The sequence below is a fragment of the Rhinopithecus roxellana genome, chromosome 20, assembly GCF_007565055.1.
Source record: "Rhinopithecus roxellana isolate Shanxi Qingling chromosome 20, ASM756505v1, whole genome shotgun sequence".
Lineage (NCBI taxonomy): Eukaryota > Metazoa > Chordata > Mammalia > Primates > Cercopithecidae > Rhinopithecus > Rhinopithecus roxellana.
In genome coordinates this window covers 53,100,836-53,127,570 of record NC_044568.1, presented here as the reverse complement: position 1 = coordinate 53,127,570, position 26,735 = coordinate 53,100,836, and the positions used below count along the sequence as shown (strand labels likewise).

Genomic DNA, 26,735 nt, shown 5'->3' with positions numbered 1-26,735 from the left:
TAGGAAAAGATTTTCTTTCCACTCCTTAGTCAAGCCTGGCATTTCTAGAACTGGGGCGGGTGTATATTTATGGGCTTACAAACTAGCAAAGCCAGTTTTGGGGACTGATCCTCCTGAAGGCCAGTCCCCGTCTTAGACGGAGCATTCACACAGCGGACTAAGCAGGGAGAAGGGGCTGTTTGTCACTGTTCTTAGTTTGTAAAGCAACTCGGATGAGTTTTTAAGGTAAGCAACCCCAGGAACAAATGTGTGGTTGTGGACAGAGGCGAGAGGCAGGAGCAGGGTGAGTTTTGGCTTGTCCTTCAGGCTTTAGTGAGTTGAGGACAAATGTTTGGGTATTTCTGGTGAAACCTGCTGACAGAAGTTGAGAATATGACTCTGGTCTTCCCTCCCCTTCCCGCTAGTCGTCCAGCATATGCCGCGCCGCCATCCACTACGGGGTCCTGGATGACAAGGGCGGCCTGGTGGACATTACCAGGAACGGGAAGGTCCCCTTCTTCGTGAAGTCTGAGAGACACGGCGTGCAGTCCCTCAGGTAACTACTTGTGATCAGGGCTCCGTGAAACGGCTTTCCTGTTTATGACGGTGTTGTTGAAACTTTGAAAAGTATCACACAGGCCAGGTATGGTGGCTCACACCTGCACTTTGGGAAGCCGAGGCAGGTGGATCACCTGAGGTCAGGAGTTCAAGACCAGCCTGACCAACATGGTGAAATTCCATCTCTACTAAAAATACAAAATTTAGCCAGGCATGGTGGCACGCACCTGTAATCCCAGCTACTCTCAGGAGGCTGAGGCAGGAGAACTGCTTGAGCCCGAGGCGGAGGTTGCAGTGAGCCAAGATAGTGTCACTGCACTCCAGCCTGGGTGACACAGCAAGACTCCGTCTCAAAAAAACAAAACAAAACAAAAAACAAACCCGCAGCTCTAACTCTAATGCAAATGTGGTTTTATAATTTGATCATGGTATTAATATAATAACTAACTTCCTTTATAATGTTTTTAATTTGTCTTTTAAAAATTCGTTTATTTTGCAGCTGTGCTTAGATTAAATTTATCTTATATATTTGAAAGCCATTATTCTTAGAAGGGGTCTATAGGCCTCACCAGGCTACCAGAGGAGTCCTTGATACAAAAAAAGTTAAGATACCCTGCTCTAGAACATTCTAAGAGCTCTCAGGCCGATAGGAAACAAGTAGAAAAGTGTCCAGTCAAGACTGCAAATAAGATAAGTATAGGAGCAAGTGTTCACTTGTAGAAGCGATTCTATTTGCATTTACCTAATGGCTTTTTTTTTTCCTTAACAGCAAATACAAACCTTCCAGCTCATTCATGGTGTCAAAAGTGAAAGGTAAGCTGGCCAGTCTCTTTTGCAACCATAATACCTGGGTTATCTCAGATTTTCGTGGAAATTTCACTTCCTTGAGTCACTGACTGAATGTTTATCCTGCCTGTGAACATTATGGTTCTCATCATTGTCAAGGCTTTTTCAAGATGTCATTTCTTTAACCAGCTTCTAAGAATATCTGGACTTGGAATTGGCCCGAGATCACTGAACCAGAAACACAGGGCTGAGGTTGCCAGCTGAATGTCACAGATGTACTGACGCCTAGGGCTAGAGTGGCTGAGAGGTTTCACTGGGAGTGCCACTTTCTGTCAATTGGTAATGGCTACTTGGAGTGTTGTGTTAAGAAGGATTCTGAGGCCTCCATCTGGGCTCAGCAGAAAACAGAGCTTGATAGATTAGTAATGTCTGCCATGGACAAGAGAGGGAGGTAAAGGGAAGATTGTGGCACTTACTTGCCGTCTCTGGCCCAGCTTTTTACATTGCTCAGTGTATGTTCATTTGGAAGGTGGGATGCACGATGGGTGAGCATGCTCCAACCAGAAGTGAGGGGATGGGTCGTAGCTGCCCACATGGTGCCCTTGACTGGAATGATCTCAGGCAAGCAGGGATGTAGGAGCCATTCCAGCTTCCTCCCCGGGGCTCTGCCGGCAGACCATGCCATTGTTTTGGGACAGCAACTCTTATCATTTGCCCTCCATGCAAAAGTTCTAGTTAGATATCTTTATTAAAATATGTAGTAGCTTTTTTTCTTATTGCAAAAAGAATGCCTGTTTATTCCAGATAATTTAAACATGGAGTGGAACATTTTTTTTTTTGTAATGATGACCTAAATTCCAGCAGCCAGAGATAACCATGGTGAACACTTTGGCAAATATTCCAGTTTGTTTTCTCTAAGTATTAGAAGTATGTACATTGGTAATATATATGTTGATGACTTTTAAAACTTGAAATGGAGTTACCTACAATTTGGTAACCTAATTTTTTCTTAAGTAATTATGCGTCTGGCTAATGTAGTAGCTCATACCTGTAATCTCAGCACTTTGGGAAGCTGAGGCGGGAGGATTGCTTGAGCCCAGGAGTTTGAGACCAGCCCTGGCAACACAGTAAGACCTCGTCTCTACAAAAAATACACAAAATTAGCTGGGTAGGGTGGCACACACCTGTATCTCAGCTACTTCGGAGTCTGAGATGGGAGGGTTGCTTGAGCCTGGAAGCTCAAGGCTGCAGTGAGTCATGATCATGCCGCTAGACTCCTCCTCCAGCCTGGGTGACAGAGCAAGACCCTGTCTCAAAATATATATATATATATGTGTGTGTGTGTGTGTGTGTGTGTGTGTAATATATTTCTGTGCCTTTAAATCAAGCTTGTATAACCCACAGCCCATTGGCTGCATGTGGCCCTGGATGACTCTGAATATGGCCCAACACAAATTTGTAAACATGAGATTTATGCATGGACCTTTTTTTTTTGTAGCTCATCAGCTATCATTAGTGTTAGTGTATTTTATGTGTAGCCCGAGACAATTCTTTCTCCAGTGTGGCCCAGGGAAGCCAAAAGACTGGACACCTTTGCTTTTTTATTTTTTTTGAGACAGAGTCTTGCTCTTCACCCAGGCTGGAGTGCAGTGGCGCGATCTCCGCTCACTCCAACCTCCTCCTCATGGGTTCAAGCAATTCTCCTGCCTCAGCCACCTGAATAGCTGGGATTACAGGTACCTGCCACCATGCCTGGCTAATTTTTTTTTTTTTTTTTTTTTTAGTAGACACAGGGTTTCGCCATGTTGGCCAGACTGGTCTTGAACTCCTGACCTCAGGTGATCTGCCCACCTGGGCCTCCCAAAGTGCTAGGATTACATGCCTGAGCCACCGTGCCTGGCCTGGACACCCTCGTTTTAAATGTTCTTCCAAACCTAATGTGAATGATCTCCCCATTGAGTAGAAGTCCCTTGATGTACTAAACCAATCTCCTTTGTGGAATAGCTATGTAGAGCCATGGCCTGTTCAAGTGATAGACTGGACCAGCAGAGTTCAGCAAATGATGACTCGTGGGTTAAATCCTGCCTATTGCCTGCTTTTGTTTTTGAGAAGGAGTCTCGCTCTGTCGCCCAGGCTGGAGTGCAGTGGCCGGACCTCAGCTCACTGCAAACTCCGCCTCCCGGGTTTACGCCATTCTCCTGCCTCAGCCTCCCGAGTAGCTGGGACTACAGGCGCCCGCCACCTCGCCCGGCTAGTTTTTTGTATTTTTTTAGTAGAGACGGGGTTTCACCGTGTTAGCCAGGATGGTCTCGATCTCCTGACCTCGTGATCCGTCCGCCTCGGCCTCCCAAAGTGCTGGGATTACAGGCTTGAGCCACCGCGCCCGGCCTTGCCTGCTTTTGTAAATAAAGTCTTGTTGGAACACAGCTACACCTATTCATTCACACATCATCTATAGCTCCTCTCTACTACAGCAGCAGAATTGATTAATCTTGACATTGACCATAAGGACCACAAAGCCAAATACGTTTGCTCTATGGTCCTTTAAGAAAAAAGTTTGCCTGGTCGGGTGTGGTGGCTGACGCCTATAATCCCAGCACTTTGAGAGGCCGAGGCAGATGGATCACCTGAAGTCAGGAGTTTGAGACCAGCCTGGCCAACATGGTGAAGCCCCATCTCTACTAAAAATACAAAAATTAGCCAGGCGTGGTGGCGGGTGCCTGTCATCTCAGCTACTCGGGAGGCTGAAGTAGGAGAATTGCTTGAACCAGGAGGTGGAGGTTGCAGTGAGCCGAGTCGGGAGGTTGAAGTAGGAGAATTGCTTGAACCAGGAGGTGAAGGTTGCAGTGAGCCAAGATCATACCATAGCACTTCAGCCTGCGTGACAGAGTGAGACTCCATCTCAAAAAAAGAGGCCGGGTGCTGTGGCTCCCACCTGTAATCCTAGCACTTTGGGAGGCTGAGGCGAGTGGATCACCTGAGGTCAGGAGTTCGAGACCAGCCTGGCCAACATGGTGAAACCCTATCTCTACTGAAAATAGAAAAAATAGCCAGGCGTGGTGGCGTGTGCCTGTAATCCCAGCTACTCGGGAGGCTGAGGCAGGAGAATCACTTGAACCCAGGGGTGGAGGTTGCAGTGAGCCAAGATCGTGCCATTGTACTCCAGCCTGGGCAACAAGAGCAAAATTCTGTCTCAAAGAAAAAAAGAAAAAGAAAAAGTTTACCTAGCCCTGGACTAAATAAGGACATGCTGTCAAAGATCACAGGTGGCCAGTATTAGAACTGTTTCCTTACCTCTGTTGTTTAAACACAATAAATGACCTTGAAAAAAAAAAAGCCCCTTGCCCCTCAGCAGGGATGAATGTGCTTTGACTAACAGCAGGAGGTCGGTGGCACGTCAGCAAGAGCTCTAGAGCAGGCACTGGAAACCTGGGCTCCCACCTCAGTCCTGGGAGGCCTCCAGGGGCACTCCCAGCTCTCTGGGCTCCCATTTCCTCATCTGCGTACTCAGAGTAACACCTGCTATGAGGAGCAAAGGTGATCAAGTCAGGAAAAGCTTCCAAATAAGACAGTCACCATTCAGATGAAAAGCACCATCAGCTCCACAGAGAAACCACTGGGGGTGACAACACCCTCAACCCGCAGACACACTCAGGCCGTGGGTTTGGTCTCATCTCTTGAGTGCCCCTAGGTGGGGTACGAGGAGCCTGCTGGGTCCTAGTCCCAGCTCTGTTCAAGGGCCCAGGGAACCCATAGGCCCTGGTAGTCTAGTGGCCCATTTCACAGCCCGGTAGCCTGAGGCCCAGGCATGCTGGGACCTGACCCTTTCCCCCTTGCTCCTGTTCACAGTGCAGGATTTGGACTGCTACACCACCGTTGCTCAGCTGTGCCCTTTTGAAAAGCCAGCGACTCACTGCCCAAGGTAAGGTGGGCCTGATCTGTCATCTTTTCTATGCATGATGTTAGATGTAGCTTTTTAGGTTGGGTGAGGTGGCTTATGCCTGTAATCCCAGCACTTTGGGAGGCCAAGGCAGGTGGATCACTTGAGGCCAGGAGTTGGTGACCAGCCTGGCCAACATGGTGGAACCCCATTTCTACTAAATTAAAAACAAATTAGTCAGCCATGGTGGTGGGTGCCTGTAATCCCACCTATTCGGGAAGCTGAGGCAGGAGAATTGCTTGAACCCGGGAGGCAGAGGTTGCAATGAGCTGAGATCACGTCATTGTCCTCCAGCCTGGGTGACAAGAGTGAAACTCTGCCCCAAAATAAATAAAATAAAAATAAAAAATCAGCTTTATTGAGGTACATGATACCATCCACCCATTAGAAGTACACAAAGTGGGCCGGGCCCGGTGGCTCAAGCCTATAATCCCAGCACTTTGGGAGGCCGAGGTGGGCGGATCACAAGGTCAGGAGATCGAGACCATCCTGGCTAACACGGTGAAACCCAGTCTCTACTAAAAAATACAAAAAAAACCTAGCTGGGCGAGGTGGCGGGCACCTGTAGTCCCAGCTACTCGGGAGGCTGAGGCAGAAGAATGGCGTAAACCCGGGAGGCGGAGCTTGCAGTGAGCTGAGATCTGGCCACTGCACTCCAGCCTGGGTGACAGAGCGAGACTCCATCTCAAAAAAAAAAAGAAAAAAAAGGAAGTACATGATGTGTTTTGGTCAAGGCATACGGGTCACGACCACCACCCATCAAAGCGTAGGACACTATCACTGCCCCATGTCATTACTGCCCTGGTGGTCAGTCCCTCTCCCTCCACCTCTCAGCCACACCCCTGCCACCAGGGAGCTTCTTTCTATTGCTCTGATTTTGCTTTTTCAGCAAAATTATGGCGCCGTGGTGGGGTGTGGTCCTGGGTGTCTGTGGCTTCTTTCAGTCTGTGTCACGTGTTGGAGACTCAGCCGTGTTGTGGAGTGTGTTTGTTTATTCTTTCAAATCCTTACGCAGCATTCCATCCTGTGGATACGTGACAACGGGTTCGTCCCAGGAATCAGTTCTACAGGCAGCTAACCCCAAATGACTGATCCGTGGAGGATGATGCCTCCCAGCATAAAAGAAAGGGTGTCCTGGCAATGCCTGTCACTGAAGTTCCTGGTAGATCCTCTTGGGAAGGGAACACGGGACACATCCTCCTATTTGAATGGGTTGAGGCGCCTTCTCAGATGGAAAAGGCCACGGGTCTCTGGGACGTCTCCACTTTATAGATGTTCCCCAGGGTTCAGATCATATAATACATCTGTAATGCTAAGCTGCCCTTCAAACAGAGCACACTTTCTGACTTAGCTCCATTGTAAAATTAGAAATAGAATGAGAGTCCCAGGACCCTGGGTTGAAATGCTCTGAGGATAAAGACATCTGCCCTGGAGGCTGAGTGGTGTGGCCTTCATGAGCGCTTATACTGGGCTGGAGACCTGTGGATTCTCCAAGGGACAATAAGTGGTGACCCCAGGGTCTGAGCAGGGAAAGGCCTGGGAGGGCAATGGTTGGGAGGGGCCCAGACTCCTTTCCCTTGGCCACCACCCCACTTCAGCCTTTCTCTGGGTCTCCACTGCCTCCGCACCACCGTCTTGATCCCCCTTGAATGTTCGAGTGGGGATAACAGCCTTTTAGTAGATTTTCCCTGAATATTAGAAAGAAGCAGAAGGAAAGAATTTCAGAAAATACAAACAGAAAAACTTGACAGAATACAGTATCCAAAATGTTAATTTCTGACCTGCCATTCCAAAAGAAGAAGTAGGAGAGAATGGAGAATGTTCTTAGACTCTCTCCAATTCTTTTTTTGTTTGTTTGTTTTCTTTGTTTTTGAGACCAAGTTTTGCTCTTATTGCCCAGGCTGGAGTGCAGTGGTGCATTTTGGCTCACTGCAACCTCTGCCTCCCAGGTTCAAGCCATTCTCCTGCCTCAGCCTCCCTAGTAGCTGGGATTACAGGCCTGCACCACCACGCCTGGCTAATTTTGTATTTTTAGTAGAGATGGGGTTTCCCCATGTTGGCCAGGCTGGTCTCAAACTCCCGACCTCAGGTGATCCACCTGCCTCGGCCTTCCAAAGTGCTGGCGTTACAGTTGTGAGCCACCACGCCTGGCCTTTTTTTTTTTTTTTTTTTTTTTTTTTTTAAATCCACACACACACCCTTTCTCTCTACCCACTCATTTCCCTTTCTCCCCGCCCCTAAGAACTGTTTCAACTTCTTGGTACGTTTGCCAGGCCTTCTTCCTTCCCAGAATTCTGCCCATCTGGAACCCTATGGCCTCTAGCTGCCATTTTGGTTTCTTGATCCCTGGGCTCCAGCCCACGGTGGACTGTTCCGGATAAACAAAGAAGATCTTTTCTTAAGTAAAGCCCGTGCTCTTTCCCAGCTTGAGTTTGTCAAACCACCCAGGGGTCACTCATTTCCAGTTTGAGGTGCTTTCCTCATCCCCTGGAGCATCTGTGGGGACTGACACGGAGTGATCTAACCCCTTCCACCGCAGGTTATCAGTGCCCCGTCCTTGGAATATTCTGTGACTCACTGAGGTGAGGGCCCTCCACCCTTTCCTCCTCCACACAGGGAAGCGGCCTTAGAAAAAGTCTCTCGATGCTAATCTCCGTAACATACCCACAGTATGAACTGGCCAACACCCAAGAATGGGAGAGGCGGCCTCACAATTCCACACTCTTCTCTCTTAGATGTTTATTCCCTTTACCTTTTTGTTTATGCATGTCTTTCGTGGATGTGTATTTAAAATTTAAAAAAAAAAATTTTTTTTTTAAATTCTAACTACACTGTTTTTAAAAATTCTATCTACACTGTTTAAGAGAAGCAAAAATATTAATATCTTTACCTCTGCTGAGGGTGGGAAGTATTGTTTTTTTTCTTAATGAGGAAAACTCTATGGGGGTTTCCTTTCGTCTAAGAGCTTAAATCTTGGAATTCAAATAAAGAGAGCCAGCTTAAGAAGTTTGGTTTTCTGTGCTCAGACCCATCACATAAATGCTTCCTGTTTTCCAGAGTCCGTTGTCCGGCACACTGTAAAGACGAGCCTTCCTACTGGGCTCCGGTGTTTGGAACCAACATCTACGCAGATGTGAGTAGGATGCATTTGCAACAACTGCCTCTCAAAGCCTGTTAAGACCTCAACATGCAAGCTCCAAAATCTGGATACTTGAGACTTTATTCCAGTGCCTCTTAGCTAAATTAATTAATTAATTTATTTATTTAGAGACGGAGTCTCACTCTGTTGCCCAGACTGGAGTGTAGTGGAGTCATCTTGGCTCACTGTAACCTCTGCCTCCCGGGTTCAAATGATTCCCGTACCTCAGCCTCCCAAGTAACTGGGGTTACACAGTGCACCACCATGCCTGGCTAATTTTTGTATTTTTAGTAGAGACAGGGTTTCACCATGTTGGCCAGGCTGGTTTTGAACTCCCGACCTCAGATGATCCGCCCACCTCTGCTTCCCAAAGCACTGGGATTCCAGGTGTGAGTCACTGCAGCCAGCCAACCCCTTAGCTAAGTTTAGATCACTCATTTCTGCAAACATTGCCCCCATTTCCCCATTTCTAGAGATGGTAGTGCTCCTCCCTACCTGTCCTCATGAATGTAGATTCAGGAGTGCCTGGCCTTACTCAAATGTTTTCATAGTTTGAAGGCTCTCATGCTTCAGACAGTTCATTTTTCCAGCTATTTAGTCATCTTCCCAGCTCTCTGGATGCATTTATAGAAACTGGTCCACGCACTGTATTTCTTCTCGGTTATGCACACACCTAGCTAAAAGCACAAAGACGATAATACAGACTACCCTAATTTACTGCTTGTTAATAGCACTCTTGTTATACGAATCTCTTCCTCTATTTTTTCCCTCCGAATTTTAACCAGGGAGCTTTAGCCTGGTTTTTCTTAGGTGAATCCTGCAGAACATAGTCTGTTCCCTCTGGTTGTCCAGGGTTTGGGGACATGGTGACACAGACGATGTGATTGTGGTCCCAGTTCTGCTGCCAGCAGGCTATGTGATCTTGCCAAGCTATTTCCTTGTGGTTGAATGGCCCAGAACTGGGATTATCAAATCCAGGGAATCTTCTAGATCTAAAATTCCGTGATTAGGGCAGCATCATTCATCTCTAGCTAATGTTTTTTATTTTTTTATTTTCTGAATAGAGACAGGGTCTCACTATGTTGCCCAGGCTGATCTCGAACTCCTGGGCTCGAGCGATCCTCCCTCCTTGGCCTCCCAAAGTGCTGGGATTATAGGGGTGAGCCACCACACCTAGCCTGCAGATAGTGCTTTACTCAGCTGCTTGTCATCATCCCCTCCTTTACAGCTCTCCCCCGCCTCCCCACCACCATCTTTGCCTCTGTCTGCATTAATTTGTTCCAGATTCCTGTAAATATGAGGTCACTGGGCTCTGTAAGGTCAGAGCAGGCTTCATGACTAAGCGTTTTCCCCCTATCTTTTTTCTTTCCTCTTTAAATGGGTCTTTTTTTCTTCTTGAAAGTGATTCAGCTAAAATTGAGTTATAAGGGTTAGAATTTTTATGAAGGAGTAAAATAATATATGTCGATTATTACACCAAATGTTTGAACCAAATTCTACCATTAAGAGACAGAGGCTGAGGTTTTCAAATGATATAAAAATAAAGAGCTGAGCAAAGCTATCCCAGTCAAATACAAACACACACATGAAAAGCAAGAGTGGCAATATTCCTCTCTGAAAAAGTGGAATTTAAAGTTAAATGTACTGAATGAGATAAAGTAATGTTACACAATGGCACAAAAAATACAATTTACTGGAAAAGGAATAAAAACTATACACACCAAACAACATAGCAGCTAAACCTATAAAGCAAAAAAAAAAAAAAAAAGAAAGAAATGCAAGAACTTAATGGATGTTTGCAACAATAGAAGGCTACTTTTTTTTTTTTTTTTTTTGAGACAGAGTTTCGCTCCTGTCACCCAGGCTGGAGTGCAATGGCACAATCTCGGCTCACTGCAACCTCCCAGGTTCAAGCGATTCTCCTGCCTCAGCCTCCCGAGTAGCTGGAATTACAGGCGCCTGCCACCACACCCAGCTAATTTTTGTATTTTTAGTAGAGATGGGGTTTCACCATGTTGGCCAGGCTGGTCTCGAACTCCTGACCTCAGGTGATCCACCCGCTTTGGCCTCCCAAAGTGCTGGGATTACCTGCATGAGCCACTGCACCCGGCCAGAAGGCTACCTTTTATTCAACACGTACTATGTTTTAGGTCCTTTTAAAACACCATTTCTAGGTATCTTTATCCTTATCCCTGTCGGAAGAAAACGAGGCTCATCGTAACCTGTCCAAATCCACGCAGTAAGCACGTGGCAAAGATGACAAACAGATGAAGATGTGTCCGGCTTTAGACTCTGCTCCTTCCCTGGTCTATCTTGCCTTGCTTAATGTCACCTGCATTCATAGTTACACCGATATGAACAGGCATGAGGGTAAAGAGCTGCGTGCAGTCTTCATGAACAAGTGTCACTAGGATTTTGAGCTTTTGGGACCACAGTGCTCATGACAGGGCTTGACACAATCATTGTTTGTTGGAGGAATAAATCAATGAAGACAGTGCAGTAGTCAGGACTTAAACAGCTCTTAAAAAAGGAAGAAAGAATGAAGCAGGGAAGAGGGAAGGAGACAAGGAGGGAAGGAAGAAAGCCACCTCCGTGTAAGAGGTTCTTTTCTGGCCTTAGTTTCTAGGTCACTGTATTCTGGGAAATGATGATGGCTTTTGGAAAATGTCTGTTTAGCTATGAGATTGATTTTGGGAGAGTTGCCTCCAGACCTTCAAAGGGCCTGTTCCTGCCTGTGGCTCCCGCCTGTTCACCAGGATTGCATTTCCTGGCAGACCCCTCGCTGTGTGGCGAGCTGCAGACAGAAGCATCGGGGTGTGGCCCAGGGAGCCGAGCCACGGCGGTGACATTTGCCAGTTGTGGGAAGCCGGGCAACCTTTCCCCTCCTCTGAACCTCAGTCTTCTGTCCTCCCCGTCCTCCTTAGTGCTTGGATACGTTCTCAGACTTGTGCACGTATCAGAATCCACCCCCGCGCCTCCCTGAGGGCTGGAGCAGATTTCCAGGCCTTGCCCTGGAATCGTTCAGGATCAGTGGGGCCGGGTGAAGCCAGAGAATCTGCATTTCCAACAAGTTCCCAGGTGACCCTGCTGGTCTGGAACTGCATGTTGAGGACCCCTGGGCTGGCGAGGACAAGCCCTTGGGAGTTTTCTATTCTGGCGGTGGTGACTATGACAATCATGGCAGTGGCATTTGTCTTGACTGACACCTACTAAGCATGTGCTGTGTGCCATCCTGCGTTAAGCCTGGGGTCTTATTTAATCTTTTTTTTTTTTTTTTTTGAGACAGAGTCTCACTCTTTGTCACCCAGGCTGGAGTGCAGTGGCGTGACCTGGGCTCACTACAACCTCCACCTCCTGGGTTCAAGCAATTCTCCTGCCCCAGCCTCCCAAGTAGCTGGGATTACAGGCGTGCGCAACCACACCAAGCTAATCTTTGTATTTTTAGTAGAGACGGGGTTTCTCCATGTTGGCCAGGCTGGTCTCGATCTCCTGACCTCAAGTGATCTGTCTGCCTCTGCCTCCCAAAGTGCTGGGCTTACAGGTGTGAGCCACCGTGCTCAGCCCTTCTTTAATCTTCACAGGAGCCCTCTTCTTCCTCACTGTCATCACCCTATGTAGGACAGTGGACAGACTGCCGGCTCCACCTCCACGGCTCCACGGCTCCACACGGCAGTCCCGCCTCTGATCTTTATCAGCTGAGTGATTTGGGGCAAGGTGCGAGCCCCCCACCCCTCAGTCTGCCTGTCTGTTGAAAGGGAATGATAATGATAACACCTACCTGGTAGAGTTGTTGGGATCACTGTGTCAACGCACGTGAAATGCTTAGAACAAAGACGCGTGAAGATGTGACCTGATCTGCTTTATATGGAGAAAGGAGGGGCTCTGAGGTTCACACAGGTCATCCCAGGTCACACAGCCAGCAAGCGCTGGATATAGGATTGGTTACCAACCTCATGGATATCAATTGTTAATAAACACTCAGGTATTCCTGTTGCAACAGGCCCTGAGAAAAGGAATTGGACGCCTTGTCCCGTTTACTGAAGCCTGCTGAGAGGAGAGGTGTGGGAGGAAGGAAGGGAGAAAGGAAAGGTGTTTGCGTGGGAGATGTGCCTATTGATAACAGGGCCTGTGGCGTGAGAAAGATCCCGCCATGGGTGTGAGCTTTTCATACTGATGCCCTGCAGCTTGATGTTATCACAGAAAACTTTGTGTCACTTTTGTGTCCAGAAATCCTCCAGGGACTGAGTCAAAGCACCGCCTCTGGGGCTGCCTACCAGAGCCTCTTGGCCGGTATCAGCCAGGAGGGTGCCCCTCCCCCGCCAGGGCTTTTAGAGGTTGAGCTTGCGACACCGAAGGGATGGGTCCCTCCTGGCGTTCCATTGGGAAACAGCCCGGGCCTCGCTCCTGGTGCTGCAGCAGTTGGCCGTGTGAGCAATGCTCAGAGAGACAGAAAGCCTGGAGGCCTTATTTCATCTTGTTGTTGTTGTTGGAAATGCAAATTCTCTGGCTCCACTCGACCACTGATCCTGAATGCTGAGAGCGGGGCCTAGAAATCTGCTTCAGCCCTCGGGTAGGGGTGGGGGTGGATTCTGAAACCTGCACAAGTATGAGAACTTATCCAAGCACCAAGGCCTCCGCCTGCTGTAAAGAACAATGAGCGTGATTGTGTTCACTTACCAAACTTGCCCCTTTTGAGAAGAATTCTAAAATGGTCACTTCATCTTCAAGTCTCCTCGCTTCTCTTTGAGTTGGATGCAAAGTTATTGCTCCTTAGTCCTTAGCCGGGCACAGAGCTCTCTGAAAATTAAGAAGTTGTGGATCTTTCCTCTGAAGGGGGAAAATGCGTCTTGGTTCAGGCAGGGAGGCTGAACTTTTTGCTGAGGTTTGCTGAGGGCTGAGGGGTTTCCCGTGCCCTGTGCTAACACCAGCCCCTGCCGGTTCACAGCCTTCTGCCTGCAACTCCAGGGCCTCCCAGATACCCAGGACCCCGCTTTGGGCTAAGGAACCCCGCCGTCATCCGCTTAGTTTATTTATTGAAGAAGATGAAGACATGTTAGCACAGGGATTTTAGAAAGTGGCCTTCAATTACTCAGTAAACGAATCCTGGAAAGCAGGAAATCCACTTTTCAGGTCTTTGATATGAATGTGTGTGTTGGCTCCACTTTTCTCTTTTTTTATTTTTCTGAATAGGCCTATGACTGTTAATGTGGGAATGTTGGAGCCACTCTTTTTTTTTTTTTTTTTTGAAATGGGGTCTTGAGCTCTGTTGCACAGGCTGGAGTGCAGTGGTGCCATCGCAGCCCACTGCAGCCTCAACCTCCTGGGCTCAAGCGTTCCTTCCACCTCAGTCACCCATGTAGCTGGAACTACAGGCATGTGCCATGACGCCTGACTAACTTTTAAAATTTTTTGTAGAGACCAGGTCTCGCTATGTTGTCCAGGCTCGTCTTGATCCATGCCCGACTAATTTTTGTATTTCTAAAAGAGACAGGGTTTTGCCATGTTGGCCGGGCTGGTCTTGAACTCCTGACCTCAGGTGATCTGCCTGCCTCGGCCTCCCAAAGTCCTGGGATTACAGGTGTGAGCCACCGCACCCAGCCAAACTGGTATTTTCAAAGAATCCACCTCTGTTCATTCCCTCATGCCTGGAACCTGCTAGATTGTGTTGTTTGTCACATTCAAAGGGCAGCTCAGGGTGCATTTTCCAGACAAACTGTCCTTTTACAGTGGATCCTGAGACACAGGCTCTCTTTGGCTTTAGCAATGCTTCCAGGGCCCCCAGATGGGCCGAGGACAGTGGTAAGGACGGGGACAAAGGAGCTATGAGACTGTGCCGGGGACGGTGGTGGTCTGGCCTCTCTCGAGGGGTCACTGATTATTTCTGCAAAGGCTCCCCAAGCTTGGGTTTAGCTGCCCACTCCCTTCTCTGTTGTAGTTAAAAAATATATACAACAGCCGGGCGCGGTGGCTCAAGCCTGTAATCCCAGCACTTTGGGAGGCCGAGACGGGCGGATCACGAGGTCAGGAGATCGAGACCACCCTGGCTAACACGGTGAAACCCCCGTCTCTACTAAAAATACAAAAAACTAGCCGGGCGAGGTGGCGGCGCCTGTAGTCCCAGCTACTCGGGAGGCTGAGGCAGGAGAATGGCGTGAACCCGGGAGGCGGAGCTTGCAGTGAGCTGAGATCTGGCCACTGCACTCCAGCCTGGGTGACAGAGCGAGACTCCGTCTCAAAAAAAAAAAAAAAAAAAAAAAAAAAATATATATATATATATATATACACACACACACACAACATAAGCCGGGCAATGGCTCACACCTGTAATCCCGGCGTTTTGAGAGGCCAAGGTGGGAGGATCGTTTGAGGCCAGGAGTTTGAGACCAGCCTGAGCAACATGGTGAAACCCCATCTCTAAAGAAAATGGAAAAATTAGTCAGGCGTGGTGGTGCGTGCCTGCAGTCCCAGCTACGTGGGAAGCTGAGGTGGGAGGATCCCTTGAGCCCAGGAGGTCAAAGCTCTGCTGAACCCAGATGGTATCACTGCACTCCAGCCTGGGTGACAAAGTGAGACCCTGCCCCCACCCAAAAAAAATACGTAACATAAAACTTACCCGCTTAACCATTTTTAAGTGCACAGCTTAGTTGTGTTAAGCATATTCATGTTGTAATGGGTTAGACCTCCGGAACTGTTTCGTCTTGCAAATCTGAAACTCTGTACCCACTGAACTGCAATTTCCTACTTCCCCTCCGCCAGCCCCTGTACTTTCTGTCTCCATGAATTTGACTTCTTTGGATACCTCCTATAAATGAAATCATCCCAGCTTCATCTTCTCCACCATGTCTTGCTCTTTTCTTGAAGGAGGTGCCAGCTTGGTGAACCAGTGGCTGGGACCTCATCTTCTCCCCGATGACCCCTGGGGCTCGGGTGCTGTGCAGCGGGGAGGGTTTCAGAGGTGACAGAGCCCAGCCCTGCCCTCCGGCTGAGTGACCCATTGCTGGATGTTAAGCTTTCAGGCTCAAACCTGCTGGTGGTGGCTTCTGTCTGCACACTACACACGTGGGGAGGACAGAACACGGGAGCCTGCACCGTTCACCTCCCCACCCTTGACCCACAGAGTGCCTGGGGGCTCAGTCCCCTGACAGCCACGGCCATGACGTCACTCAGTTGTGAATGGAGGCAAGACTGGAGTCTGTCTTCCTGCTCTATAGACAACGGGTCCGGCTTTTCATCTTTCCTTAAATTAGCAAGTTGCTGCGGGGGACTGATCAGACGAGTCCATGAGCCTGGGTGAGCCTGTTGTCCAGACATCTATGGTGCCATTCTCCTGGAGATTCTGTTTCCTATAAATTTGAAGTCAGGCCGGGCGCGGAGGCTCACGCCTGTAATCCCATTACTTTGGGAGGCCAAGGCGGGTGGATCACCTGAGGTCAGGAGTTCGAGACCAGCCTGACCAACATGGAGAAACCCTGTCTCTACTAAAAACACAATAGTCGGGCATGGTGGTGCATGCCTGTAATCCCAGCTACTTAAGAGACTGAGGCAGAAGAATCACTTGAACCCAGGAGGCAGAGGCAGAGGCTGCAGTAAGCTGAGATTGCACCATTACACTCCAGCCTGGGCAATAAGAGTGAAACTCCATCTCAAAAAATAGATAGATAGATAGATAGATAGATAGATAGATAGATAAATTTGAAGTCATCAGACTTGAGGGACTTCATAAATCAGATCATTAGATCTACCCACAGTGGGGGACACTTTTGTGGACAGTGGTTAGAAGCTGTTCAGTTCCTATTACTGTTAGAATAAATCACCACAGACATGGTGGCTTAAAGAAACCCAGGTTTATTATCTTTACAGTTCTGGAGGCCAGAAGTCCAATGTGGGTGTCACCAGGCTAAAATCAAGGTGGCAACAAGGCTGGTTCCTTCTAGAGGCTTCAAAGGAGAATCAGTTTTCTTGCCTTTTCCGGCTTCTAGAGGCCACCTGCATTCCTTGGCTCATGGCCTCTTATTCTATCTTCAAAACCAGCAATGAGGCTGGGTGCAGTGGCTCATGCCTGTCATCCCAGCACTTTGAGAGGCCAAGGCAGGAGGATTGCCTGAACCCAGGAGTCCAGGACCAACGTGAGCAACACAGCGAGACCTTGTCCCTACAAATAATTTGTAAAAGTTAGCCAGGTGTCGTGGTACACAACTGTAGTCCCAGCCACTTGCGAGGCTGAGGTGGGAGGATCCCTTGAGCCTGGAAGGTTTCATCACCCAGAAATTGAACTCCTTGATGATGTCAGAAAACAGCACATCCTGCCTCTGCATGGTACCCAGCTGCTCCCTTATACCTAGACTAGTCCAGAACCCACCCTGTGTCCAGTCTACACAGCATGAATGGCCCCTGCCCACACCTCCTGCCACGTTCTGCCTGACTCACTGGATTCCAGCCACCCTGTCCATCTGTCTATTTCTTGGACGTGATGAGTTCACATCCACCTCAGGGCGTTTGCACGAGCCTTTCCCTCTGCCTGGGATGCTCTGTGCAGAGACGTTCCCACGGCTGTGACGGTTTCCTTTCTGTCATTCAGTCTTCCCTGAGCAGTTCCCCCAGATGAAACTACTCTCAGGTAGGCCCCCTCCACCCAGGCATTTAGCTGGTTTTGTTTTCTTCATAACCGACGCTACCTCATTTGTGTATTTATTTATTTGCTCACTTGACTCCATGAAGGCAAGGTCTTTATCTTGTTCCCTGCTGAATTCCCCCAGTTCCTAATACAGTGCCTGGCATATAATAGGTGCTTAGAAAACACTTGTTGAACGAATGAATGAATGCATAATGTCCAGTCTCTCTGGAGAGACCACCGAGGAATCAAGGTAGTGATGATTATTTCCTAGGGGTTGTGGTCAACACCCCACCGGCCAGGGCGCCTGGCAGTGAATGGTTGAGCCCCAGCTGGCTTGACCTGTGAACTGGAACCCCCATCCCTGACTACAGTCCCTCCTGTGCTTCCAGACCTCGAGCATCTGCAAGACAGCCGTGCATGCAGGGGTCATCAGCAACGAGAGCGGGGGTGACGTGGACGTGATGCCCGTGGATAAAAAGAAGACCTACGTGGGCTCGCTCAGGAACGGAGTTCAGTCTGAAAGGTAGGGCGGTGTTCTCCAGCCTTTGACACCCAAGCCTGGGTGCTAATGGTCCCTCAGGGGGCCTAGGAAGAGACCCAGAGTCATTACCCTTTAAAATAAAACTCCGGTAGACTTGCATGAATTCTTACCAGGACTCCCAGGTAAGAGCCTTCTTTGCTTTTCTCTTTCTTTTGTTTTTCAAAATAGGGAATGCTTTTCCCTACTATCACATTTGGGATTAAGAAAAAAAAAAAGAACTTTTTTTCCTAGTATCCATGAACGTTTTTATAGAAAATTTAGAATCCGTAGGAACATCAGATAAGCTCAAAGATAAACAATCATCCGTAACTCATCAGCGGGGAGAATTCCTGTTCGATTTCTTGGCGTGCATCCTTCCAGTTGTTTTTCTTTGTGTGTGTGTGCATTTTTTTTCCCACAAAAAATGGGATCAAATCATAGTTACATACTAGTCATATAAAGCTACATCATAATATAGTTACATAGAGTTAAATAAGATCAGGGAGCCTGGAGTCCTACAGACTTGGGTCCTGTTTCTCACCAGCTTTGTGGCCCCGAGCAAGCCACCTGATTTCCTTGAGCCTCAGTTTTCTCATCTGTGAAATAGGGATAATAATAGACCCTGCCCCACAGGGCTGTTGGGAGGTGAACGGAGATGGTGCCTACCTAGTGCCTGGCAGTAAGAGGCCCTCTGCAAATGAGGGTTATGCTGATTACTCCATATTCCCACTCGAGACCATACCTTTATGGAAATGTACAACCATAAGTCATTGGTAGTGACTGCGAATGACTGTAGCATGCTTCTCTTCATAGCTGGTGTAAGTCCTTTCCATCCCGGGGGGCAGATCCTCCCCTAGTAAGTAGCCTTCTCCGGGAATCTCTGCACACACTGTGATTGTTTCCTTAAATCCCTAGAAGTGGGCCGGTGTGCCGACTCAAGCCTGTAATCCCAGCACCGTGGGAGGCAGAGGTGGGTGGATCACCTGAGGTCAGGTGAGGCAGGAGAATCGCTTGAACCCGGGAGGTGGAGGCTCTAGTGAGCCAGGATTGCGCCACTGCACTCCAGCCTGGGCAACAAGAACAAAAGTCTGTCTCAAAAAAGAGAAAAAAAAAAAGGAAGTCCCTAGAAGTAAAATTCTCAAGTGGGGCCTTTCCCGAGTGTCCTTCAGAAAAGGCACTCAGCCTCCCGAGTAACTGGGATTACAGGCATGTGCCACCAACCCCTACTAATTTTTGTATTTTTACTAGAGATGGGGTTTCGCCATGTTGGCCAAGCTGGTCTCAAACTCCTGACCTCAGGTGATGCGCCTGGCTTGGCCTCCCAAAGTGCTGGGATTACAGGCGTGAGCCACCGCACTGGGCCTCTGTGATTATCTCTTTAAAGATCTCCAAATACAGTCACATTCTGAGGTGCACTTGAGCGTTAGGACTTTTAGGACTTTAACATGGGGATTTTGAGGGACCACAGCGAGCTCATAACAGGGCAATGTTGAAGATTTCATATTTGAGGGCCGCTCTTTAGAGAAGGAATAAAATCAAGATTGTCACGTGTCCTGGGGCCTTGGACACTCAAGCCTCCCTGCCTGCTGGAACACGGCCCCTGCTTCCACCGCCAGCCTCCTGGGCACTTTGAGCAGCGGGCTCACCCTGTGAAGACGCCGCAGCGTCACTTGTACCCAGATCGTGCCCATTCTTCCCGGGACCCCTGCCCGGTGACTCTGCCATCGGCAGCCCCGAAGAGCCCGGGTAGACAGCTTCCACGTTTTCTCCTTCAGCACGTGCGGCCTTTGTTTGGGAAAAGCTTAATGAAGGGAAATTCCACTGATTTAATGGGAGGGAAATGAAGTAGCTGATTAGAAGGAATTTCCTGGCGGGGCTGGAAAGAAATCCCAGGGCATCGTTTACTGAGCTCTTTGTACCCTCTTGAAGAGAAAACAGTCTCCCTGAGCAGTGCAGCCAGCTGGGATTTGTTCCCTGTCGGGCTGATTCATGAGAACATCACGGCAGTGCCCTGTGGGCTGGGGACAGGGGCCTCATTGTGGGGCCCCATTGGTAGGCGCCTGGGGAGGGCAGGGACGGAGAGAAGGCCCCCAAAGCAGCTTCCCCACCCCCGCCGCTATCACCCAGGGTTTGGGGGGCTGCTGGTCTTTCTCTCTTCCTGTGACACCCACCCAGATTGCCACTGTCGCTGTCTTTGTAGTTATCTTCCAGGCAGCCCTCCCAAGCACAGATGTCACTGGTGCCTTCTGCACTCTAGAAAGATTTTAGTGATTTTCTGCAGCATTTCCAGAGTTAAGACATTGCTTCTCTTCCTTCTCGGACTCTCTGCTCCTTCGTCCTGTGGACTGGCATCTGTGATAATGCTTGGTTTCAGCTTTTCTGTGCCTCAGTTTCCTCACTTATAAAGGGAGGAATAATATTACCTGCCCCCTGGGGTGGTGGCAGGGCAGGAGGTCTCCAGGTGGGGTCCCCAGGCTGACAGTGTCCCTATCAAGCCAGAGCTTGCTGGAAAAGCACATCCTCCGGCCCCACGCAGCCCCACTGAATCGGAATCTCTGAGGGGCCCAGCAGCCTGTGTCTGAGCAGGCCCTCCGGGGCGTTGTGAGTGTGACAGCCACTGTTCTAAGAGTGACCCGAACCTGGCAAACCTGAAATGAGTCAGTCAGCACTCACGCCTCACCCTTGCTCCAGCCTGGCTTGGGGGAAGAGTGCAGAGCCTGTTAGATGTGGAAATAACAGCTCCATAGTTTCTGTTTCTTAGGGTTTCTGGACACATAGAGGGATTTTCAGTCATCCAACCCTTGAGATTCTCAGCCCTGAGTTGTCCAATACAGTAGCCACCAGTGGTGGGTGCTCACTGAGACCTGAAACGGGCTTATCCTGAGCCCATTTGGAGATGTGCGTAAGTGTGAAACACACACCACATCTTCAAGATTTTATACCCATGACTCTGATATTATTTTGCTACTAAGAGTCATTCAGCGAGGAGTGGTGGCTCACACCTGTAATCCCAGCGCTTTGGGAGGCCAAGACAGGCGGATCATCTAAGTTCAGGAGTTCAAGACCAGCCTGACCAATATTGTGAAACCCCGTCTTTACTAAAAATACAAAAATTAGCCGGGCATGGTAGTGCACGCCTGTAATCCCAGCTACTCGAGAGACTGAAGCAGGAGAATCGCTTGAAACCAGGAATTGGAAGTTGCAGTGAGCCGAGGTCGCGCCACTACATTCCAGCCTGAGTGACAGAGCAAGACTCCATCTCAAAAAACAACAACAACAAGAAAAAGAGTCATTCATTTACTGAGTATTCATCACACACCTGTGCTGGGACCCCAGAACTCGTATCTCAGAAGGGGAGTGAGCACTGGAGCCCCCCCACCCAGGCTGGTAGCCAGGACAGTACGTGGCACCCACTGCGCTGAGGACGCTGCTCACCCACTCCCCGACGGGGTCACCTCGGGCAGGCAGTCTCCCCAAGCCTTGGTGGCTCCTCTATCTAATGTGTCACCATGAGAATTATGTGAGAGAGTGTGTGCGAAACCCTCGGCTAGTGGCTCAGAGGAAGCGTGACGCAAAACCCAGGGGCACCTGTTGCTGCAACCTCAAAAGATGCCATGGTTCTTTTCTCGTAGGGTCAGGTGGCTCAATCCTAAGAAATGGCCTACATGACTCATCTCTCAGGATAAGGAGTCAGGGATCTTCCAGGAATTCATTCTTTCATCCTGGCTTCCTTCCTTCCAACGCTCACTCCATGCAGGTATCATATACTTAGTGAGTGCAGATAATGTCCCAGGTACCCAGGATCCCACAGGGAGCATAACAGTGGACCTCTGCCATCGTGGCATTTGCCATCTAGTGAGAAGACACAGTGCAGAAATGACAATGCCAGCGGCAGGGCCCAGGAGGTGACTGTTGTGGAGGGACGGTTCAGAGAGGCATCGAGAGGGCCAGTCTTACTGTCCAGAGGGGACTCGACATGGCTCTCGAGAGAACCCTGCAGAGACACCTGGGCCTGGCCATGTCCTGTCCTTTCCTTATTTCGATGGGACCTCAGCCACCGTCTCTGCACAAAGCACGGGGCTGGGAAATTTCCCAGGAGCCTGTTCCCAATAGGGGCTGTGGAAACCCAGCCTGGAGCCAGAGGGTGGCTCTGTCCCTGATGGCTGCTGAGCCCTAGAGGGGTCACAGGCAGTCCCAACGGAGATGCAGATGTTGTATATACAGTTCACGGCAAACTGTATTTTAAATGTAAGGAATCCTTCAATCACACCACCAAAACCCCCAGACGGAATTCTCAGCACATGGGGCCAAAGTCAGTTCTGCTTCACAGTGGTTTTGGTTGAGCAATGATCCTCTTCTAGAAGAGGACTTCCTGGACGTTTCGAAAGGCAGCCATCCAGAAATGAGGCAACATAAGAGACTAGCACCTGCTCTCTCACCTGTGCCTGCCAGGGTGGCAAAGGAAAGAAAAGACATCAGGAAGAGCTTTCAATACTGGGACGAAAGTGTCTGAATATTCTTGGGGAAATGCCGGACATCTGGATGGATGTCAGTTCAGAATTTTTTCTTAGACCAGAACCATTTTTAATACAGATTTTGCAAGAGATTGGGAAATATATCAACAATGATGGTGAGCATTCTTGCTCACTTGATGTTTTGAAATTTCACCTTTATACAAAGGTATACATGGGTGGACATCCATCTGAATTGCAAATTCATTCACCTAACACTTACAGGCAGCCCCTGGGCTAGGGACTGGGGACACAGCCGGGAACAGAAGAGAAAAAATCCCTGTCCTCAGAAGGGTGTGGTCTGCTGTAGCAAGTGCGGTAGAGATATGATGTGAGCATGCATGGAATTCTAAAGTTTCTAGAAGCCAAAGGAAGAAGTAATGGAAGGGAAATTTTAGGATGCATTTTACTTATCCCAGCATATCCACATTATTTCAATATGTAATCAATAGAAAGTTATTATTAGAAATAAGAAATTTACATTCTCTTTTGGATACAAGACCTTGGAGATCTGGTGTGTATTTCACACTTATGCACATCTCCATTCGGACAAGCCCGTTTTGGATCTCAGTGAGCACCCACGACTGGTGGCTACTTTATTAGACAACTCAGCACTGAGAATCTCAAGGCTTGGGTGACTGAAGATCTCACTATGTGTCCAGAAATCCTGAGAAACAGAAACTACTGAGCTATCATTTCCAGATCTAAGGAGCACTGCACTCTCCCCCAAGTCAGGCTATACCAAGGCTGGGACATGAGGTTCTCTCTGCTCAGGAGCTGCTGATAGCAGACAGGCGGGTGCCCATTCCCTCTACCCGTATCCCGAACTTCCACTGGCTCTGCACACATTAGCACATCTAATTCCCCAACAGCCCTGCAAGGTAGGAAATGTCATTATCCCTATTTTGTCATTAAAGAAAGAGAAGCACAGAGAGATTAAGCAACTTGCCCAAGGTCACCCAGCCTACCAGGGGCAGAGCTGGGACCCAAACCTAGGCCACCTGTACCAGAATCCATGCTTTTAAGCAGCACTCCTGACATCCTCAGCCTGGACAGGCCACTGAACTTGGGGCACAGACCCTTCCCAACAAGGGGCCAGGGAGAACCTTGAATGCCAAGATAAACTTGTTCCTATCTTTACAATAGAAGAAATATATACTTAGTATTTAAATAATACATCCAGGGAGCAAAAAGTGAGAGTCCCAACAGGACTGCTAACTGCCCTGCTAACCGCAGTTAACTGCTGATTTATACCTTTTCTTGACCTGCTTTCCCCCCGTGCACATAAAACACACATAGAAATCAAAATAGAGATTGTGTTATACGTGCTAGTCTGAAACCTTTTCCCCCGAAGAATAATGATATATTTCATTAAATAAGATGAAGAAGTTTGACAGTTCCCTAGGGTGTGGGCTTTGTGAGGATAGTTCCCTCACCACGTGTGCATACCCGGCCTGCGCTCCCCACATTCCCACTTTGAAGGGAGGGTGAGGTTTAAGCCTAGCAGGGGCAATGGCATTTGTAGCTCCCGGCTACTGAGCACCTGCTGGATGCTCGCCTCTGGCCCAGGTACCTTCCTGGAGAGGCTCGTGGACTTTTTGCAGTGTCCCTAAGTAGTGGGCACTTCGATGAACCCAGTGTACAGATGTGGAAACTGAGGCTCAGAGAAAAGGGTTAACCAGCCCAAGGTCCTAAAGATAAGCGCCAAACCTGTATCTGTCTAACTTTTAAATACTCCTGAGGGATCAGTAGAGGGGTGAGACTCTGGGAGAACAGGATTGGAATCCTTTTTTTTTTTTTTTTTTTTTGATGGAGTCTCCCTGTGTCGCTGAGGCTGGGGTGCAGCGGCGCGATCTCAGCTCCCCGCAACCTCTGCCTCCTGGCTTCAAGTGATTCTTCTGCCTCAGCCTCCCGAGTAGCTGGAATTACAGGCACCTGCCACCACACCTGGCTAATTTTTTTTTTTTTTTTTTGATATGTTTAGTAGAGATGGGGTTTCACCATGTTGGCCAGGCTGGTCTCGAATTCCTGACCTCAAGTGATCCGCCCACCTCGGCCCCCCAAAGTGCTGGGATTACAGGTGTGAGCCACCGCGCCCAGCCAGGATTGGAATCCTTTAAAAAAAAAATTATATATAGAGAGAGACACACACAGATAACATACACAGACACACAGACACACACACACACACAGACATGTACACATATGCAGACAGTCCTAGACACTTAAGATCATTCAACTTATGACTTTTCAACTTTATAATGGTGTGAGAGCCATATGTATTCAGCAAAAACCATACTTCAAATTTTGCGTTTTGATTGAAAATTCTTTATACTAACTTCCTTGTAAAATAGGCCTGTGTTAGGTGATTTTGCCCAACTGTGGGCTAAGGTCAGTGTCCTGAGCACACGGAAGGTAGGCGAGGCTGAGCTGTGACAGAGGCGAGGTGTATTCGGTGCGTTTCTGATGTGGACTTCTGACTTCCGATGGGTTTATCAGGATGCTATGCACTGTAAGTCGGGGAGCATCGGTGTCCACAGTCATGTATGTACACTTATACATATAGAGACAGTTATGTACATATAAATGATATTTCTTAATAATTAAAAAGAAATTACACTTTTTAAAAGCCAGAAGACCGGCCAGGCGCGGTGGCTCAAGCCTGTAATCCCAGCACTTTGGGAGGCCGAGACGGGCGGATCACGAGGTCAGGAGATCGAGTCCATCCTGGCTAACACGGTGAAACCCCGTCTCTACTAAAAAAAAAAATACAAAAAACTAGCCGGGCAATGTGGCGGGCACCTGTAGTCCCAGCTACGTGGGAGGCTGAGGCAGGAGAATGGCGTGAACCCAGGAGGCGGAGCTTGCAGTGAGCTGAGATCTGGCCACTGCACTCCAGCCTGGGCGGCAGAGCGAGACTCCGTCTCAAAAAAAAAAAAAAAAAAAAGCCAGAAGACCAAGCACTCAGGGGGTTCCTCTTCTGCCATCCTGTTAATGCTGGGTTTGGGACTCCACGGGCAGCTTCCCTGTCTGCCCACGGAACCAGAACCGGCCGTCCACCCTCCTTAACCCCGTCCACCCTCCTTAATCCCGTCTGCCCTCCTTAATCCCGTCTGTGTGTCGGATATTGCCAAAAGGCAAGCTCTTCCTCCCTGGGTCACTTTCAAGGCAGCTGAAGAGGATGCAGCCCTGCGTGCCTGTCCTTGGCTGGCCTCCAAGAGGGAGCCCCGTGCTTCTGGAGAGTTCTTTAGAGAATCCCTGGATTGTTCCTGCCCCTTTACTCTGGCCTTTAAAGGGCATCTCTAGGCCGGGTGCAGTGGCTCATGCCTGTAATCCAAGCACACCGGGAGGCTGAGGTGGGAGGATCACATGAGGCCAGGAGTTCAAGACCAGCTTGGCCAACAGGGCAAAACCCCGTCTCTACTAAAAATACAAAAAAAAAAAAAAAAAAAAAAAAAAAGGCCGGGCGCAGTGGCTCAAGCCTGTAATCCCAGCACTTTGGGAGGCCGAGACGGGCGGATCACGGGGTCAGGAGATCGAGACCATCCTGGCTAACACGGTGAAACCCCGTCTCTACTAAAAAAACACAAAAAACTAGCCAGGCGTGGTGGCGGGCGCCTGTAGTCCCAGCTACTCGGGAGGCTGAGGCAGGAGAATGGCGTGAACCCGGGAGGCGGAGCTTGCAGTGAGCTGAGATCTGGCCACTGCACTCCAGCCTGGGCGACAGAGCGAGACTCCGTCTCAAAAAAAAAAAAAAAAAAAAAAAAAGCCAGGCATGGTGGCACGCACCTGTAGTCCCAGCTACTCGGGAGGCTGAGGCAGGAGAATTGCTTGAACCCGGGAGGTGGAGGAGGCTACAGTGAACGGAGATTGCACCACTGCACTCCAGCCTGGGCGACAGAGCAAGACCGTGTCTCAAAAAGAAGACTAGAGAAACCTCAACAATATAGTGAAAATAATTTTAAGACCTTAATAGCCGACACCTAGAAACAACCTCTGTAAACATTCCAGAGTATTTTCTTTCAGGTTTCTTCTATGTTTACATATAAACACGCTTTTTTGTTGTTTGTTTGTTTGAGACAGAGTCTCACTCTTTCGCCCAGGCTGGAGAGCAGTGGCGTGATCTCGGCACATTGCAACCTCTGCCCCCCAGGTTCAAGTGATTCTTGCGCCTCAGCCTCCCTTGTAGCTGGGATTACAGGCGCCCACCACCAGGCTGGGCTAATTTTTTGTTTGTTCATTTGTTTTTTGTTTTTTGTTTTTCGTTTTTGAGACGGAGTAGCGCCCTGTCACCCAGGCTGGAGTGCAGTGGTGCGATCTGGGCTCACTGCAAGCTCCGCCTCCTCGGTTCACGCCATTCTCCTGCCTCAGCCACCCCAGTAGCTGGGACTACAGGCGCCCGCCACCACACCTGGCTAATTTTTTGTGTTTTTAGTAGAGGCGGGATTTCACTGTATTAGTCAGGATGGTCTCGATCTCCTGACCTCATGATCCACCCACCTCAGCCTCCCAAAGTGCTGGAATTACAGGCGTGAGCCACCACACCCGGCCAATTTTTGTATTTTTAATAGAGATGGGGTTTCGCCATGTTCGCCAGGCTGGTCTCGGACTCCTGACCTCAGGTGATTCGCCTGCTTTGGCCTCCCAAAGTGCTGGGATTACAGGCGTGAGCCACCACACCCAGCTTA

At 49.0% G+C, this 26,735-nt stretch overlaps 1 protein-coding gene across 1 annotated transcript in view; it reads left to right on the top strand.

Moving 5' to 3' along the window:
- CRISPLD2 (cysteine rich secretory protein LCCL domain containing 2) overlaps positions 1-26,735 on the top strand; it is a 92,810-nt gene that overhangs the window by 53,458 nt on the left and 12,617 nt on the right. The window contains exons 10-14 of the mRNA XM_010355623.2: positions 405-535; positions 1,307-1,350; positions 5,173-5,245; positions 8,321-8,396; positions 17,406-17,539. Coding sequence (XP_010353925.1) covers positions 405-535; positions 1,307-1,350; positions 5,173-5,245; positions 8,321-8,396; positions 17,406-17,539 — 458 coding nt within the window. The remainder of the gene's footprint in view (positions 1-404; positions 536-1,306; positions 1,351-5,172; positions 5,246-8,320; positions 8,397-17,405; positions 17,540-26,735) is intronic.